The 18,320-nt window shown below is 35.8% G+C and overlaps 1 protein-coding gene across 3 annotated transcripts in view; it reads left to right on the forward strand.

The window, feature by feature from the left end:
- The window catches only part of LOC139763848 (zinc finger protein ubi-d4 B-like), a 105,902-nt gene extending 88,067 nt beyond the window's left edge, over nt 1–17,835 (forward strand). For all 3 annotated transcript variants that reach the window (XM_071690192.1, XM_071690193.1, XM_071690194.1), the window contains one exon: nt 532–17,835. In XM_071690192.1, coding sequence (XP_071546293.1) covers nt 532–660 — 129 coding nt within the window. In that variant the 3' untranslated portion in view covers nt 661–17,835. The remainder of the gene's footprint in view (nt 1–531) is intronic.
- Nucleotides 17,836–18,320: the final 485 nt, after the last annotated feature.

The following is an 18,320-nucleotide window of genomic DNA, read 5'->3' on the forward strand; positions in this document are numbered from 1 at the left end:
TTCCTATGCATAGCCAGCATGACAGATCTCAAAGAGTATGTGTGGCCTGTCTCACCAAAATGGGAGCCAGAAAACTTTTGAACTAGTTTGGAAAGCGAGAGACATGTCATCTTTGAGTGGTGCAGTTGATGATGTGTGGTTTTCCTGAAGAACCCTGAATGTAGCTGAGAGCCAGATCAAGTAATCCAGGTTTAGAATAATATGGTTTTTCTCTCCAATCCTGGAATATTTCCCAGGTCTGACACTGCTCACCAGTAAGTCTGGGTTTGGGAAATACACTAACTCTTCTGTCAGTTTTTGACAATATAAAGCTATTTACTTAGTTGATGATTGCAGTGGCACATATAAATCTTCAATTAGTGGTGAAAATATTGGTAATGGTTCAACACTAAATGATCTAACAAAAAGTAACTGGTGTGAAGTCAATCAAGCATTCATATTATCATCTTGCTATTGATAAAGAAGATGCAATCTTTTATTACAGATAGTGGTTGAGGTTGATAATATTGCTTCATAACCTAATGTTTTCAGGACCAGCTGTTGTTTTGTGATGATTGTGACCGGGGCTACCACCTTTACTGTCTACGTCCTCCACTGCAAGAACCACCTGAGGGTGAGTGGTCTTGTGGTCTCTGCCTCCAGGAGCTCCACACTAAGTGAGGCAATTACATTGTATATCCATTGCCTCCCCAGTGTCTCAGTTCTCATTTGTTTGTAGTCCCTCAACCCTGTCATTTAGGAAACATGCAGTTCCCTAATCTAGGCAGCAAAAGTAAATATTTTTATGACTGTCGTTACATATTAATACTGGAAAGAAAGAAGATCATCTCATTTCATTGTAAAAAGATCTAAAACAGAATTTGTGTCCTTTTTTCTTACATCAGAGAAAAACTGAAAGATGAAGGGAGAACTGTTACAATTTATTTGTTAACAAACGTACAGAATCTTTCCCTGTTGTATAGTACTTTAATTGGCCCTTCAGTTATTTCAGGTTATTGGGTAACAGAGTACTCCATCTAAAGGTGAAAGAAATTTTTAAGGTTCTCAGATGGTCCTGGAGTTGATTGGTACATAAACTCAATCAGTTGTTACTGACTCCTCTAGATGTTAGTTAAAAGATATGTATTGATATTCCTATCAGTGTGGCAGTCCAGCACTGAAATTTGTGGTGATGAAGGTGATGTAGTTATCATATGTTTGGATGTAGTTGAATTGTGGAAATATATTGAAATATGTAATTTGCCAGACATTCAATATTTTCTTTGGGTGTTGCACATATTAAAGACTGAAAGGAGACAACAGATAAAGCTGTCTGTCATAGAATAATCTGTGGAATGGATTGCCATTAGTGAAGATTGTTTTTGTTGCCCCAGCGTCTTTTACGCAGCACAAAGGCTGGTATTCTGACGCTGGAGAACCAGATATAACTTAGTGTTATCGTCATTTACATGCTCATTTTTGTAATGGCAACTGTTGCATAAAGTGTTGTCAGGAAGAATTAAGAATATGCTGTGAATTTTTTTTATGTGTGCTTTTGAATCTGAAAAGAAACTGAGATCTCAAGTTGTATGTTAGTAGGTACATAATATTACTGAGGATATTTTGACTTGTGAAAGAAGCATATCAGATTGCTGTTCTGCAGTAGTGCTTCTTCCAGCATTCGTGTAAGTCATGTGCAGAAGCCAGATTGAAGTTTATTCTTCAGCCTTTATTTTTTGTATGATGTTCCGAAAAAAAATAGATATAGGCATTTATGTGGTGTAAGTGTACCACTAAAGAATTTTCTGTCAAATGATATTGACTGATGATATTGTGATGATGCTTATACACAGAGATATTAGTACAAGAAATTAGCTTTTTACAAAGTATCCTTTGTATCTAATGTTTTTCTTTTTTTATGTTGTGCAGACACTGGAATTCCAGAATGCTGTTTTAGATTTTTTATTATAGATCATTATTGAGTTGTTATCATTTTATCAAAAACTGAAATTATTGTATAATTGGCAAATGTAAGAAAATCTTTTTCTTGTTAGTAATTCAAAGTAGAACAAGTAGAAAATGGCCTTTGTGTAAGATAAAGGATTTCTTTGCCTTGTTTTCTTTACTGAAATAAGATGATTTTTATGCCAGAGAATTATTCCACTTATGTTAGAGAATTATTCTACTTTCAAGAAAATGGCTTATTTCAGAAAGAAAGCCAGAATGATAACATATTATATTCCTTACAGTTGTATGTTATTGAAGAGTTATATTCGAAGTGAAGGAATATTCTGATGTGAATTTTATCCAGTACGTTTTATGATGCAAGTATCCACAAAGTAACAGCTTAGAAGATTTTTGATCTTGACCAAGCCTTGTCATGTGCTTAAGATCTACTATATATATATATATATATATATATATATATATATATATATATATATATATATGTGTGTGTGTGTGTGTGTGTGTGTGTGCGCGCTGCCCGCCATTTTCTTTTGAAATTAGTGTATGTTTTGATAAATTGGGATGTCTTATGCTTCTTGCACAGACGTGGTAGGTATGGTTTAGAACAGATACTTAGTCACATTATGTGTTCTGCATGTCTGATCTCTGTGCATGTTCAGATAACCCAGACAACATGTGTCCCATTTTATTTAACAAAGCCAACAATCTTGAATGGAGGCAAACACAGAGAAAGTATTGGATAAATGTATGTTAGGCCCTGCTGCTCTTATGGTAAATGAAAATATTTACATCTGATTTCATGATATATAGTAGAAGGACTTCTAACTATTTTTCTTAATACTCTAAGAGATCTTCAACTCATCTCTCCTTTCTTAATTATGCACTGAATGAGAGTATTTTCCAGCATTGTCATATTTTCTCTTTATGATTTATTTATTATTTTAGCTTCATGCCTTTCTTTCTTACCCCGTTAATATTTTTTATATGTATCTGTTCACACCTCTTCATGGAAACTCATTAGCTATATTTTTGCATTTTTGTTGCCTTTTTTGTATTTATTATGTCTTTTCATATCTCTTCTTGGAAACACTTAAGCTACATCTGTAACATTTGGAATTCATACTGCTGTGGGATACATCCAGAGGGGGAAAGTTTTTATCAAACCCTCATATTAGATTTATGAAGGAAGGGATGCTTTCATGTCTTCTTATGTCCAATTAATTTTAGTATGTCTTTAGATATGGAGAAATCTGAGATGAGTAGCATAAAAGATCTCACTTTAGGTTTATCAACCATTCTGACTTTTCATTGTTAGGCTAACAATGCACTGATGAAGTGGAAGTATAAGTTTCAGATTTATGCTATCCATGGTTTAGATATTTTCATGAAAACTATTAGTAACCTTGGACATATACATAGTATAAATATATATGATTGTATTGCGTATTGTAGTTGAATTATACAGATATTAATCTTTCCTGGTGAAATTTTATGAACTTTGAACTTATCTGTTAAATTGTAAATCTTATTACTAAAATGTCAGAATAGAAAATATGGAAAATGAGATCTTTTTTTGCAATGGCTCAGATTTTTTTAATGCTTTTAAGTTTTTATCAAAAATTCTAAACATATGTATGCTACATTGGTTTCTCTCCATGGTATCTATGTTCCAGGATTTTTAGTTTTCATTTTATGTAGTTTTCTGTTGTGTATGTCATATGGACATTACAGAAACACATTTGGCAATCATTTGCAAGATTTTAGTAAGCATGACCTCATCAAAACTTGAAATAGATTTTTATATTTCCATTTTGACTTTTTGGCGCATAATTACTAGCTCATTATTTAACTTTGATGTATGATAGTCTGGGGTATCTGATAATGAAATATGTTTGGGTATACTTTAGAAAATTTACTTTGTGTTGAAATTGGTGTCAGGATGAATTCAGACTAAGTACCACAACTTTCTTTTGTCAGTCTGCAAATAATTTGAGTGGTCAATAGTTTAATTTGATATTGCCAGTGTAGAAGTATGAAGAATGTTATGAACAACATAAAGTGTCTGTGCAAAGGTTAGCCTTCCACTGCAACCACAAAATGCTTTTTAATAGGTAACCAGTAGTATTTAGGCTACTGTAGATGATTATACTTTGTACCACTGTTGTAAGTCCATGCGTAGAGTTCCTGTATCAAGGATCTTTATATTTCTATTTAATTATGTACATACTATTTTCTCTCAAGCTCCAAAGATTGATTGCCCTCACTATGGTTCCACTTGACATCTTCTTGAAATTTGGTTTTCTCTGTAATCCTTCTAAGATGATAGTTTTTATATAGACCTAGTTTTGATATAGATTCCCTTTGACTAAAACTCCTAATGGTCTTTAGTAATGCTCCTGACATGTGCTAGTTATAACGTTATAAAGGTCCTTTTACAGTGCCTCTTTGTCCAGGAAACAACAGCTCCAAAATGCTGCTTTTTGCCTTGAGATTTTCAGCTTGAGAAGTGATTATTAAGAAAGAACACATTGCTCAATTGGTGTTCGTTCATACCGTCCGCCCAGCGAAAATGTTCACTCCTCCGTGCATGTTTACCCCGCCTGTTGCATTGTATAATATATGCCAGCTGCTGTTTGAGATTTTATAAGTTTGCACTGCCTTGACACATCTGTGTACTCACATAGTGAATTACTTGTGGAACACACGAAAATAACTTTTTTGTCTTGACAGATGTAAAACCTGTGGTTCAAATCAGTAGATTAATGCACCAATTGATTGTGTACTTTCTGAGGAGCTGAGATAAGGTTTAGTGTATTTCTATATGTTATGTATGTTAATTTTAGTTGCTTTAACATCAAGTTGACAGTGTTACATCTCTTTGTTGATATTAAATCATAAAATCAGTTGGGAGATTGATGTATGTAGCGGACATTTTCTGAAGTGACATTAGTCAGCCTTCATTAGAGATTATGGTGATGAATGGCGTATGGCGAAACAGTTGCCATTTAACTTGGGATTATGCCCTTGGAACAGGTTGGGCATGGACACATCAAAGAGACCATCTGTAGTGATTGTATACATTATGATCTGGTCATGTAATTCTGTGATATATCCATATTACTATGTTCTATTGCAAGATTTCAGTGTATTCATTGTTCTGTGCATTAATTTCAGCTTCCTTCAGAAATTTCCTGAATATGTATATTAGTAATCAGATGTTGTAAGATTCCCACAAAGGTATGGTCATTATGAAATAAGAGCAGAGTGAAATCAACCAAAACCTCTTGCGATCTGTAGACTATTCACGGGGTTGTGTGCATTTCCACAGGGCCGAGGGTTCTAGTTGTTGTCTGTTGTCTGGTGTTTGTGGATCAAGAACTCTTTAAGCAGTTGTATTATTTGATATGATGTTTGTGTGCCCTTGTGTCGTACCCACATATAATACTCTAATAAGATTGAAATGGGATAAAATGAGAAAGTGTTTTGTTACTTACTTTTCTGAGTGAATGTCATATGATTCAACTTTCAGCAAATTATGAGTGATTCTTAACCTGTCACAGCCTACAATTGCACGTGCATTTATTGCTAAGGAGTCTGTACAAATAGAGCTTAACCATTTATATAAGAAAATTAACTTTTGATTGTGGTACACACTCACAAAACTAAAAGTGTAAGAGTTTCAGGCAGTAATATACAGTCATACTAATCTGAATATAGTATTGTGCTTATTATGATCATTCAGTATAAGCTATGTAAGTAGAGCTGGTCTGTTGTTGAAGCATATCTTTGGTGCAGATATTGAAACACCCTGTCATTTGTTTCCATTCACACCATACTGTCTATTTTAGATGTATTCACATCTCATATAAATTTCATCCCAAGTTGTATTATCCATGTATGAAGTAAAGCCTGTAATACTGCAAATTATAATCAAACATACTTAACGAAACTAAGCTTTGTAGAATAAATTTCATTTTCTGTGGTTCATCTATATCTACTTTCCCATTCACTATGGTTGGATCAGATGCAGTTGTGGTCTTCATGGAAATCAGTCTTACAGAACTGGGGGTCCCCAACCCTAGCCTTTTTGGCTGGCAAATGAGCAGGAATCCCCAGGTATTTGGAGTTGATTTGCTCCCCTGATACCCTTTAGTGCATACTACCCAAAAAAGGATTTGTATGTATGGGAACTTATGGTATAATTTCAATGGCCCAAATATAACTAGATACAAATAGGTTGGTAAATGGGTCTCATATGAAGTATAAATTAGACCAATATGTGGTGTTCTTTAGTACATACTCATATTTTAGGCATTACTTCAACAAAAAAATTAACTGTTCTTAAATTTGATTTGCAGCTGTTTTAATAATTTTTTTTTTTTTTTTTGCATGGGCAGTATTTTTTATTGGGAAAATTTCTTAATGGGTTTTAAACAAATATATAATTAGTGCAGCAGGCTAGATACTGTTCACAGGTAAAGGGGTTTATAAAGAAATTAGAAGGTCTTTTGTGGGTATTATGAATTGAAGTATTATGACTAAAGAACTTGAATAAGAACAGTTCTCTCATCATGAGAGTAGTCTGGGCATTACTTGGATGAGGAAAATTTTGGAGCATGTTAATTTTAATTGTGGTAATTTTTCATCATAATACATTGTTATGATCTACTACATATTTTTAGTTATATTAAAATCATTTACAGAGAAATTAGCATCATATGTAAATCCCTGACTGCATTGCTGATAAACTGCAACACACTGCATGATTTCAGTCTTGTATGCAAGTAGTACATATACATGATATATTATCCCCCAGCATAGGGAAGAAAGAATACTGCTCATGTTTCTCCTATGTGTTGAAGATGACTTACTAAGAGGGGCAGAAGGAGAGGGCTAGAAATTCTCCCTTTCTTTATTGCTTTCCAAAAGAAGGAACAAAGGAAAGAGCCAAGGTAGGATTTTTTTTATCTTTTTTCTTGACACCATCTTACTCATGTGGGAAATAGTGAACATGTGGGGCCTGGTTGTTGATTGGGGCTGTAGTTTCCGTGCATTGCTCATGACAACTAGAGAATGGATGAGTGAATGTGACCTCTTTTTTTTTTTGTCTCTTCTTGGTGCTACCTTGCTAATGCAGGAAATGGCAGACATCAAATATTCCTGTTGTCATCCTGCCCCACAGGGAACAGCATTGCTAACCCCTGCATCAGGAAGGTAGCGCTCTGAAACATGAAAAAAAGCCATATCCACTCACATTCAGTCTCTAGCTGTCATGTGAAATGCACCGAAACCACAACTCCCTATCCACATCCAAGCCCCACTGACCTTTCCATAGTTTACTCCAAAAGTTTCACATGCCCTGGTTCAGTCCACTGACAGCACGTCAACCCCAGTATACCACATCATTCCAATTCATTGCTCCATGCATGCCTTTCACCTTCCAGTATGTTCAGGCCCCAGTCTCTCAATATCTCTATCATCCCATACTTCTACCTCCAATTTGCTTTCTCACTTCTTGTTCCCTCCACCTCTGACACATATCCTCTTTGTCAACCTTTCCTCATTCATTCTCTCCATATGGCCATACCATTTCAACTCAGCATTCAAAGAACAGCAAGAGGTGTAATGTATTATAGGATATTCATGAGTGCCAGGTAAGAGATATTACATGTAATGTTTGCTGTGTATGAAATATTTTGATTGATTTACACCCAGCCTTTATGTGGAAGATTCAACAGTTTTACATCACATACTAAGCACATTTCATTGTGTAAAGAATGGTTGCTATGTATATAACTTTGGTTGGTGTACTGTCAATATTTGCATGAATAATGTTATCTGTATGTGGCACTTGGTTCATGATAACTTTTATTACTGTTTGTATACAAAATCTGTGCATGTGCTGTTTTTGTGTAATGTGTATGATTCAGGGGTTGATTCAAATAAAAATTATAACCAGTTTCTAAGAATTTTGTAATTTGCTGATAGATAGACATGGAGCCAGAAGTCAGAATTCCTTTGATTTCTTACAGTGTTTGTTATTGTGTGATTTTTTCTAACATTGTTACTTAATTATGCTTTACCATAAAATGCACCTTTCACATTTAAGTTTTTCAACCTAAAAAGATCATCTGAAAGAAGGTAGTAACTCCATATTCCACTGCACTTTTTTTCCCCTATGCTTCAGTGTACTTAGGACAGGCCCTGGTTACACATATTCATGTGTATGCGTGTATGTCCTTGCCTCGACTCCTCTGCTCATTGATAACATTGTTAAATACAGATAAAGCCAGTTACAGTCACTTGACACCCTGCAAATGCTTTTAGATTACTTTGTATAGTAGCTAAATACAGATAAAGCCAGTTACAGTAACTTGACACCCTGCAAATGCTTTTAGATTACTTTGTATAGTAGCGTAACACTACAAGCAGTTGCTAAGAGCACCATGAGATCAAAGTGGTTTCCAGTGTTACCTTTTTATGGATGAAATAAATCCCTATAGGAGATATATTGCCCTTATACATAATGCAAATTCATTTTGTGACCACCAATTGTAAGGAATTATAAACTTCATCATTCTTGTCCTGTTCTTCATAAAATTATTGATACACAATAGGCTGTTTCAAGTTTTATCAAGTATCAAGAAGACTGAGAGAGTTGTGATTACTCATTCAGTTTTTTACTACCTTTTTTTAAAAAAAAATCCATGCAGTGCCTGACATTACTGTACGAAGAACTGATATTGGAAGCAAAACCTTGGGCTTGAAAAATGGTATGTACATTGTGAGAACATTGTAGATGGTCAGACAGTGTCAGCTTACTAGTTTTATGCTTTGAATCCCTGTGGCTGTACTTTCTACCTAGCAGACCCATGTGTTGCTTTATTCTGAAATCTGAGTTGCTGATTTTAGCCATGCATTTAATACCACATTTAACCCAGTCCTGCTGTGTTCATACTACCCAGATTTTGTAGTTAGTGCATCAGTAGTCTCTGTGTATATAACTGACACAATAGAAGCTCTCCAAGTCTGTGTTAGATCAGAAATTCAAAGATTTTGGTGGGCAGATAAACAGTAATAAAAAGGGAAAAGAATACTCTTCTGCTGGTGAACAAAAGAGTAGTGACAATAGTTGTTGTTAGTTATAAGACATTGGTTATTCTTCATTTATGATTCTAGAGTTTGGAGTTGTAACCCACATTTCCCTCAGCCCAGTGACATTATAAGAGTTGACTATGAAGTGATTTGTGTATGATGTAATGTTTATAGTTGTTAAAGAATATCTGTCACTTTCAATGACCATAAGCTCAAGAGGAAAGTGCAATAAGTCAAGTTTTCTTAGGCGGACCAATAGGTATTATTGTAGTCCGTATGACATTGGTTTGTTTGTGATGCTTAAAAGGGGGTGCATTAGTGTCTTTGACTGTAGAGTTTGTCCTCTACTTGTGATTGTGGGCTATATGATTATTTAGATTAAGGTATTTCCATGAAGGTATCGGATATTGGATAACTGGAACTAATCTTCATTATATATTCATCATTAATTAAAACATTTTTCAGAGCTTTGTTGACAGTGATAGTATGACATGTATATACCTTTGATATCATCAGTAAGTAACCTAGCCCTTTGCAGTAAATTTCTTGAATTGTAAAATGATTTCCTGTAAAGAAACATCTTATTCTGTACTTTTAACACTTTTGAATTATTGTTTGTCTTCGTGAAACCAGTGTATTATATTCACAAGAATATTAGATCTTATCTTGTTTAGAAGTAGATATGTACAGATTTCTCAACTTATAAGGAACTCATGGAAAGATGTTTATGTCTAAAATATATAGAAAAATAAAATCAACATTTCAAAACCAGTTGACTGAATGGCTAAAATTATGGTGGTTCAGTTCAGAGCTAAATGAAGTATCATTTCATCCTTAATCTAGAAAATAAGAATTGGAAACCAATAAATATTATGCTTAGGATATGTATGATTCATGATTTTCTGTTATCATATATGTTTATTTCAAATGCTTCCTTATAAAGTAGGGAAGGCCAGAAGGTATAGAAAATAACATTGTATACATTAAAATCATGTGGTACTTCATTTACACAAAGCTCTTAAATTTTTCCAGCCAAGGAACTGTAACAAATATATGAGCAAATTAGTTTAGAAGTACAAATATCTGTTTTTAAAAAGCCTGCTATGCAAAGGTAGCAGTTTTGCAAAACTACTTTGAAGTTGATTTTACTAAAGATGAAGGTGACTTTAGTTGTTTTAAAATATATAAAACTAGTTGTCAGAAAATAGCTTCACCTTTGCTTAGCAGTCCCCTTAATAAATTGTGAAGAGGTACAGTAGTTACAATTTCCGAGCCTTCGTAGACTGTGATGAAAATAAAACTTTTTATGAATGCTGAGTCTCCCTTGACGTATATTGTCCTAGGTGCTCATACCTTGCCAACTCTGAGTCAGTTTTGTAATGAAAGAAATTGATGAACTTTATGAGAAAAGACAACTGGTTGCTAGAGACTTGAACAAGGTTACTAATCTGACCAGTCACTAAGAGGGTTCAACTTTCAGTATTTTTTAACTTCATTGTTTTTACATCATGCACATTTACCCAGGTGTAGGTAATCCATAACCAAGGATCACATAATTATGTCTTTTATCTAGTAGTGGAAAGGATTAAATTTCAAGCCCATGTAATATTAATTGTCGGAGAGTTTATGACAGTAGAATTATTATTCGTGCATTTATAAAAATCAAGTAGATAATGCACAGCTTCTACTGTTAAACCAAATAGTTACTTGTAAGTATTGGCTAACCTTTTTACCATGTGTTGTATTTAGATTCCAGTTTAGGGAACTAAGAAATAGTAAAGTAGCTGTTGTTTCACAGTACAAGTTATGTATTTTAACTATCAAACAATTAATTTGGCCTTACTGCAAGTTTATAAGTAATGGATTCCTTTGGATTTTGTAAACCTTTATGATAAAACTTGATCTCTCCTCATTCCTAAGTACTGATTTTTTATACAAGATACTGTATTGTGAACCCAAAACAAGTGATATTCTTCAACATCTTTTCTCCAATTACAGTACTAACAAGTTGAAGGTACAAAATTTTCTTGGTTATTGCTCATTTTTTATCAAAGTAATCCCATATGTGCTCGTGTGAGATTTTCATTATTGGTGTCATATTTGGATATATGATACTGTTATTTCCATTGTTCACAATAACTTTTAGGCAGAAATTTTGGGTTAAACTTAGGATCATGAGTAAGTTGTATGTATTCATGGTATTTAAAGGGAATTTAGTATACTATAAGTGTTTGGTATGAATAAGACCAATTATCTGTATTGGCAAATTTTAAGAAACTCCTCTAGCTCTAAATTATATTGACTTTAAATTTTTTTGGCTGTTTGAATACAATAACTGTATATTCTGCCATTACAGTAATAGTTGTGTTCAATATATATCGTGCATACAACATAAGTGGGTTGTGTGCATGTGCAACTCAAGTTGAAGCATGGCATAATGTTTTTGGAAGTGTTAATATAACATATGACAAGTGTAGAAATGTTTGTTTATCATGTGAACCAACAAGCAAGTCTTTCTATTTTTGTCTGAGGGAAATGTTGTTTCATTTACATATGTAAAATGAAGCAATCAAGATATACAGTACGCTTTATATGAAGATTATTCTGCTGTAAGGTTGATCATGAAATGGCTGACAAATTTACAGTGGATGTGTATTAAGTGTTCATTATAACTGATGCCTGAGTTTATAAAGACATCCAAGATATATACACATATATATATGTTTTTTGTAGTTATTATGACAAGTTTCTCATTCGTTACATTTCTCCTCAAATGCCAAACCAGATTTAATTACCAGATCATAGTTTTCATTGATTTTTCCCTTTGTAGGGTGGCTTTATACATTATAGTGCAATGATTAATGTTCTAAATGTGATTTGAGTTAGTTGCTTTGTTATATTATTACCATTGGAAATATACATTAAGCCAAAATTATGCTTCTGTCAGTTCTTAAAACTATATATATATATATATATAAATATATATATATTATATATATATATATATATATATATATATATATATATATATATATATATATATATATATATATATATATGTTTGCGTGTGTATTGTATATAAATATATTTGCTCTAAGTTTTCTTGATATGCTAAAGTATCAAATAGTAGAATATGTAATAACATATGATATATATCGTTATAATGGTCTTAGTTCAGTCCATCAGTTTTGCACATGTATAACATTTATAAGAGAATGGTGAAAATAATTGAACTACAAGACCCTTGAGAGAATGGATGATTAAGAATGGTTTATGAGTTAAACAGTAATAAGGGAAATGGAAAGGCACCCTAAGGTTATAAAGTTATTATTACTCAATAATTTCTTCTTTATTTGCAAATTACTTCATCTTATGAGTTTAGAATGACAAAATATGTAAAGATCTTAGCAATTAATATGTCTGATTGAAAGAAATTCAGGGGAGAAGTGCATACATTTGTGGATGTAATGTGCAGTATGTGAAAAGTGGGATGTACATGCATGAGAAAGGATAGCCTGTGGGAGGATGCTGAAGTTCAATTGCAAATGAAAGTGAAGAGGGAGGTGTACGGATGATACGTACAGGGATGTAGTGCAAGTTATAGGGAGGAGTACAAGATAGTGTCAGGAAGTCAAGAGAAACATGAAATCAGAAAAAGAAATCAAATTAGAGATGGGGTGAGAGATTAAGGAAATGTTGTTGAAGGAGAAACTTTGTGAAGGGAACAAGGAAAATGGAAGCAACAGTGGGAAGCATGAATGGGAACAGTGGTAACAGAGTTTGAAAAGAGATGGTTTGAGAGTTTTGAAGGAATGTTAAGTGTGTTAAAGGATAGGGTGTCAGATGTAGTGTGTTTTGGACACAATAGCATGGGTGAAACTCAAAAGCAAATTGGACAGTGAAAAGAGGGTTAGTGAAAGCCTTACATGTGATAAAGTGTGTCTGTTTCCTGGCACTACCTCTCTGATGTGGGAAATGGTGATCTAGTAATAATAATAATGATGATGATAATAATAATAATAATAATAATATATATATATATATATATATATATATATATATATATATATATCTTTTTCTTTCTTTTAAACTATTCGCCATTTCCCACGTTAGCGAGGTAGCGTTAAGAACAGAGGACTGGGCCTCTTTTGGAATATCCTCACCTGGCCCCCTCTGTTCCTTCTTTTGGGAAAAAAAAAAAAAAAAAAAGCTTGGGAAGTGAGTCAGTTGTTGTTCGCTGATGATACAGCGCTGGTGGCTGATTCATGTGAGAAGCTGCAGAGGCTGGTGACTGAGTTTGGTGGGGTGTGTGAGGGAAGAAAGTTGGGAGTGGATGTGGGTGGGAGCAGGGTGATTGGGTACAGTGGGGTTGGGGGTCGGGTCAGTTGGGGGGGTGGGTTTGAATGGAGAAAAACTGGAGGAGGTGGGGTGTTTTGGATATCTGGGAGTGGATCTGGCAGCGGATGGAACCGTGGAGGCGGGGGTGGATCGTGGGGTGGGGGAGGGGGCGAGGGTCCTGGGGGCCTTGGGGGGTGTGTGGAAGTCAAGAGCATTTGTCTCGGAAAGCAAAGGTGGGTGTGTTTGAGGGAATGGTGGTTCCAGCAATGTTGTGTGGTTGCGGGGCATGGGCTGTGGATGGAGTTGTGCGCAGGAGGATGGATGTGCTGGAGGTGAGATGTTTGGGGACGGTGTGTGGTGTGAGGTGGTTTGATCGAGTGGGTGGCATGGGGGTGGGGGAGGTGTGTGGAAATGGGGGGAGCATGGTTGAGGGAGCGGAGGAGGGTGTTTTGAAGTGGTTTGGGCGCGTGGAGGGAATGAGTGGGGAGGGGTTGACCAGGAGGATGTATGTGTCGGGGGTGGAGGGAGCGAGGAGAGGTGGGGGACCGGATTGGGGGTGGAAGGATGGAGTGAGGGGGATTTTGTGTGATCGGGGCCTGAGCGTGCGGGAGGGTGGGGGGAGGGCGGAGAATGGAGTGAATTGGATCGATGTGGTGTGCCGGGGTTGACGTGCTGTCGGTGGATTGAGTCGGGGGCGTCTGGGGCGTCTGGGGTGAGCCATGGAGGGCTGTGTGGGTGTGTATGTTTGTGTGTGTGGACGTGTGTATGTGCATGTGTGTGGGGGTGGGTTGGGCCATTTCTTTCATCTGTTTCCTTGCGCTGCCTCGCGGGCGTGGGAGGCAGCGACAAGGCAAGGAAGGGAAAAAAATATATATATATATATATATATATATATATATATATATATATATATATATATATATATATATATATATATATATTAATTTATACTTAATCGCTGTCTCCTGCATTAGTGAGGTAGCACAAGGAAACAGACGAAAGAATGGCCCAACCCACCCACATATATATACATAAATGCCCATGTACATACCTATACATTTCAATGTATACATACATATACATATATATACACATGTACATATTCATACTTGCTGCCTTCATCCACTCCCGTTGCCACCCTGCTCCACAGGAAATAGCATTGCCATCCCCTGCATCAGCGAGGTAGCGCCAGGACAAACAAGAAGGTCCACATTCACACACTCAATCTCTAGCTGTCATGTATAATACACCAAAACCACAGCTCCCTACCCACATCCAGGTTCCACAGACCTTTCCATGGTTTGCCTGAGTCGTTTCACATACCCTGGTTCAGGCCACTGACAGTATGTCGACTCTAGTATACCACATAGTTCCAGTTCACTCTTCCTTGCACGCCTCTCACCCTCCTGCATGTTCAGGCCCTGATCAATCAAAATCTTTTTCACTCCATCCTTCTGTGTATACATTTACATTGATATAAGAATGACCAGAAACTTTTATTAATCATCATGGTAAGCACATATCACCTAAACCCTTCCATTTTGAAAATCCATGGCTCTAAGAAACCATGCTCTAAGGAATAATTATGTACTATTTAGCTGATTTGATTTTCTTGCATGAAGAGTTAGGGTACAATGTACCTAAACATTTCTGATTGAAATCTATTCTTAACTGGAGGAAAACCTGTTTTCTATATTTAGTATCTTAAGAAAACTGAGAGTAAATGTCAATAAGAGCAAGGTAATTAGGTGCAGTAGGGTGGAGGGACAAGTTAATTGGGAGGTAAGTTTGAATGGAGAAAAACTGGAGAAAGTGAAGTGTTTTAGATATCTGGGAGTGAATTTAGCAGTGGATGGAACCATGGAAGAGAAGTGTCACAGGGTGGGGAGGGGGCAAAGGTTCTAGGAGCATTGAATAATGTGTGGAAGGTGAGAATGTTATCTCGGAGAGCAAAAATGGGTATGTTTGAAGGAATAGTGGTTCTAACAATGTTATATGGTTGCAAGGCATGGGCTATAGATAGGGTTGTGTGGAGGAGGGTGGATGTGTTGGAAATGAGATGTTTGAGGACAATGTGTGGTGTGAGGTGGTTTGATCGAGTAAGTAATGAAAGGGTAAGAGAGATGTTTGGTAATAAAAAGTGTGTGGTTGAGAGAGCAGAAAAGGGTGTATTGAAATGGTTTGGTTACATGGAGAGAATGAGAGAGGAAAGACTGACAAAGAGGATATATGTGTCAGAGGTGGAGGGAACGAGGAGAAGTGGGAGACCAAATTGGAGGTGGAAGGATGGAGTGAAAAAGATTTTAAGCGATTGGGGCCTGAACATACAGGAGGGTGAAAGGTATGCAAGGAATAGGGTGAATTGGAATGATGTGGTATACCGGGATTGATGTGCTGTCAGTGGATTGAACCAGGGCATGTGAAGCATCTGGGGTAAACCATGGAAAGTTTTGTGGGGCCTGGATGTGGAAAGGGAGCTGTGGTTTTGGTGCATTACACATGACAGCTAGAGGCTGTGTGAATGAATGTGGTTTTGTTGTCTTTTCCCAGTGCTACCTCATGCGCGTGCATGGGGTGTGGGTGTGCCGTTTTTCTTGTGTGGTAGGGTGGTGATGGGAATGGACGAAGGCAGCAAGTATGAATATGTACATGTTTATATATTTTATGTCTGTGTATGAATATGTATGTATACGTTGAAATGTACAGGTATGTATATGTGCGTGTGTGAGTGTTTATGTATATACATGTGTATGGGTTAGGACATTCTTTCGTCTGTTTCCTTGCTAATGCGGGAGACAGCGACTAAGTATAATAATAATAATAATAATAATAATAATAATAATAATAATAATAATAGATTACATATTCTGCTATTTGGATATATATAGCTTTAAATATCTTGTTAATTGTTTTGTATTTATAAAATTATTGTGCAGCAATTCTTTTGTTTTCACTGAAATTATTGTTCTGCATGTGAAAGAGGAGGTTATTTTTCTGATGATCTGTGGAATTACTTATAAGGAACATATCTTTAAGTTAATGGGTATGTAGATCCTGAACAGAACAGATGAGTATCTGTCACAGCAAGCCTCATGATAAATGCTGTGACATTTGATGTCACCAATTTTCTTTAGGCCAGTAAAATAGACTTTACAGTTTCCCTTGCAACCAGCAATATTAAAAATATTTGCTGGTAGATGTAACTTTACTACTAACATAAGAAATGCTGCTAGTATGAGTAACACTTGACTGAAGTAATACTTCAGAGCAAATATCCTCTACTGTCATACACTAAAATAAGAGACTGTAAAGAAAATAAAGTTCCCAGATATCAGAGAATTTCTTCCCGATGAATTGTTTCAATTTTTTCTTTTCTTGGGGAGTGTTAATATTTGGTTTTCAAAGGATCCCAAGTTTTGCAATAGAAGTGAATTCAACAAGCACGTTGAATGACACAAGGCTCGTGTAATGGTATTTCAAGTTTACGTGTTTTTTGCATCACTAACAGGCACCAAGCACTATAAAAATAAGCTTTGACTGTAGTTAGTTAAATAAGTAGGGCAGTTGTTGTGTCTACAAACCGTTACAGTGGCAGGTAGATAATCCAGTTTATATTTCAGTATGTTCAGCTAACAGGGTCAGTTAATACAGGTTTAGCAGCAGATAATTTCAAGAAACTAAGCCTAGGATTTAAAAGCAATCCATAAGTGACCTTTGAACTATGCCCAGACATGGACACAGGTTGATATACATATTGATGAAGACTTTGCGAGCAGGAATTGTTCTCCAGTAAATCAATACAAACATTAACTAATTACATTTAAGATTCCAAAATTACCTGCATTATGGTAATTGTAACCGAGTCAGGCTGACCTAAGCCATGAAGTTTTTCTGACCCTGTAACCAAAGCTCTTGACATAGTATCATGTAAACACAATGCTTCATTTAGTGTTTTTTACTTGGAGTAAGGAACCGCTAACGTCAGTTAACAAGACAATACTAGTTTCCCAAAGCCCCACTCATTCCTGAAGTTACAACGTGAGTTTTGATTTTTAGTAGCCATTTACAATAAAACATCCCTGGACCACCTACCACTGGTTTTAGATGTATCATGTATTGTAAGGTCAGATTATAGAATCTGCTGCCAATAGTACAATGGAAGTGATAACCTTTCCTTTCACTCCACTTTTCATTGGGGAAATCTGTTTATTTGCTTACAAAGTAGTTAAATAGCATGTTCCTTGTTCCAAAGCAGACTCTGGTTTTCAGCACAGCATAATCTCACTTCAGAGATAAAGTTGAATCCCAAGCTTATGACACTGGAGTAGATTATTAATGTGTGGCTGGAGATTTCATCAGTTAAACTTCCTGGATACTTTAGTTGTTCCTCTTGTTTATGGAAGTTGTGCTGCGTCATAATTGTTGATGTAACAATAAAAATCCACAGTAAATACATATGGTTTCACTCCTTTCACCGACAGAACACCGAGATCCATAAAAGTATATATTTTATAATATTATAGAATCTAAAGAAGTGTTGCCCTTCTGTGAAACCAGATAACACTGACTTTAACTATCATCCTATTGCTTCGACATCTACCATTTCCAAAGTCTTTGAATCTCTCCTAAACTCCCATATCCTTAAACACCTCAAAAATCACAGTCTTCTCTCTGATCACCAGCATGGCTTCCATAAGGTGACGTCCACTGCCGATATTCTTTCCTATCTCACTAATGTTTGGTCATCATCTTTGAAAGATTTGGGGGAGATAAGTGTAGTTGTGTGGAGGGCAAGAATGTTATGTCAGAGAGCAAAATTGGGTATGTTTGAAGGAATAGTTGTTCCAACAATGTTATATGGTTTTGAGGCATGGACTATAGATAGGGTTGCGTGGAGGTGGGTGGATGTGTTGGAAATGAAATGTTTGAGGACAATATGT

This window comes from Panulirus ornatus, chromosome 48 (genome assembly GCF_036320965.1).
Source record: "Panulirus ornatus isolate Po-2019 chromosome 48, ASM3632096v1, whole genome shotgun sequence".
Taxonomy (NCBI): Eukaryota; Metazoa; Arthropoda; class Malacostraca; order Decapoda; family Palinuridae; genus Panulirus; species Panulirus ornatus.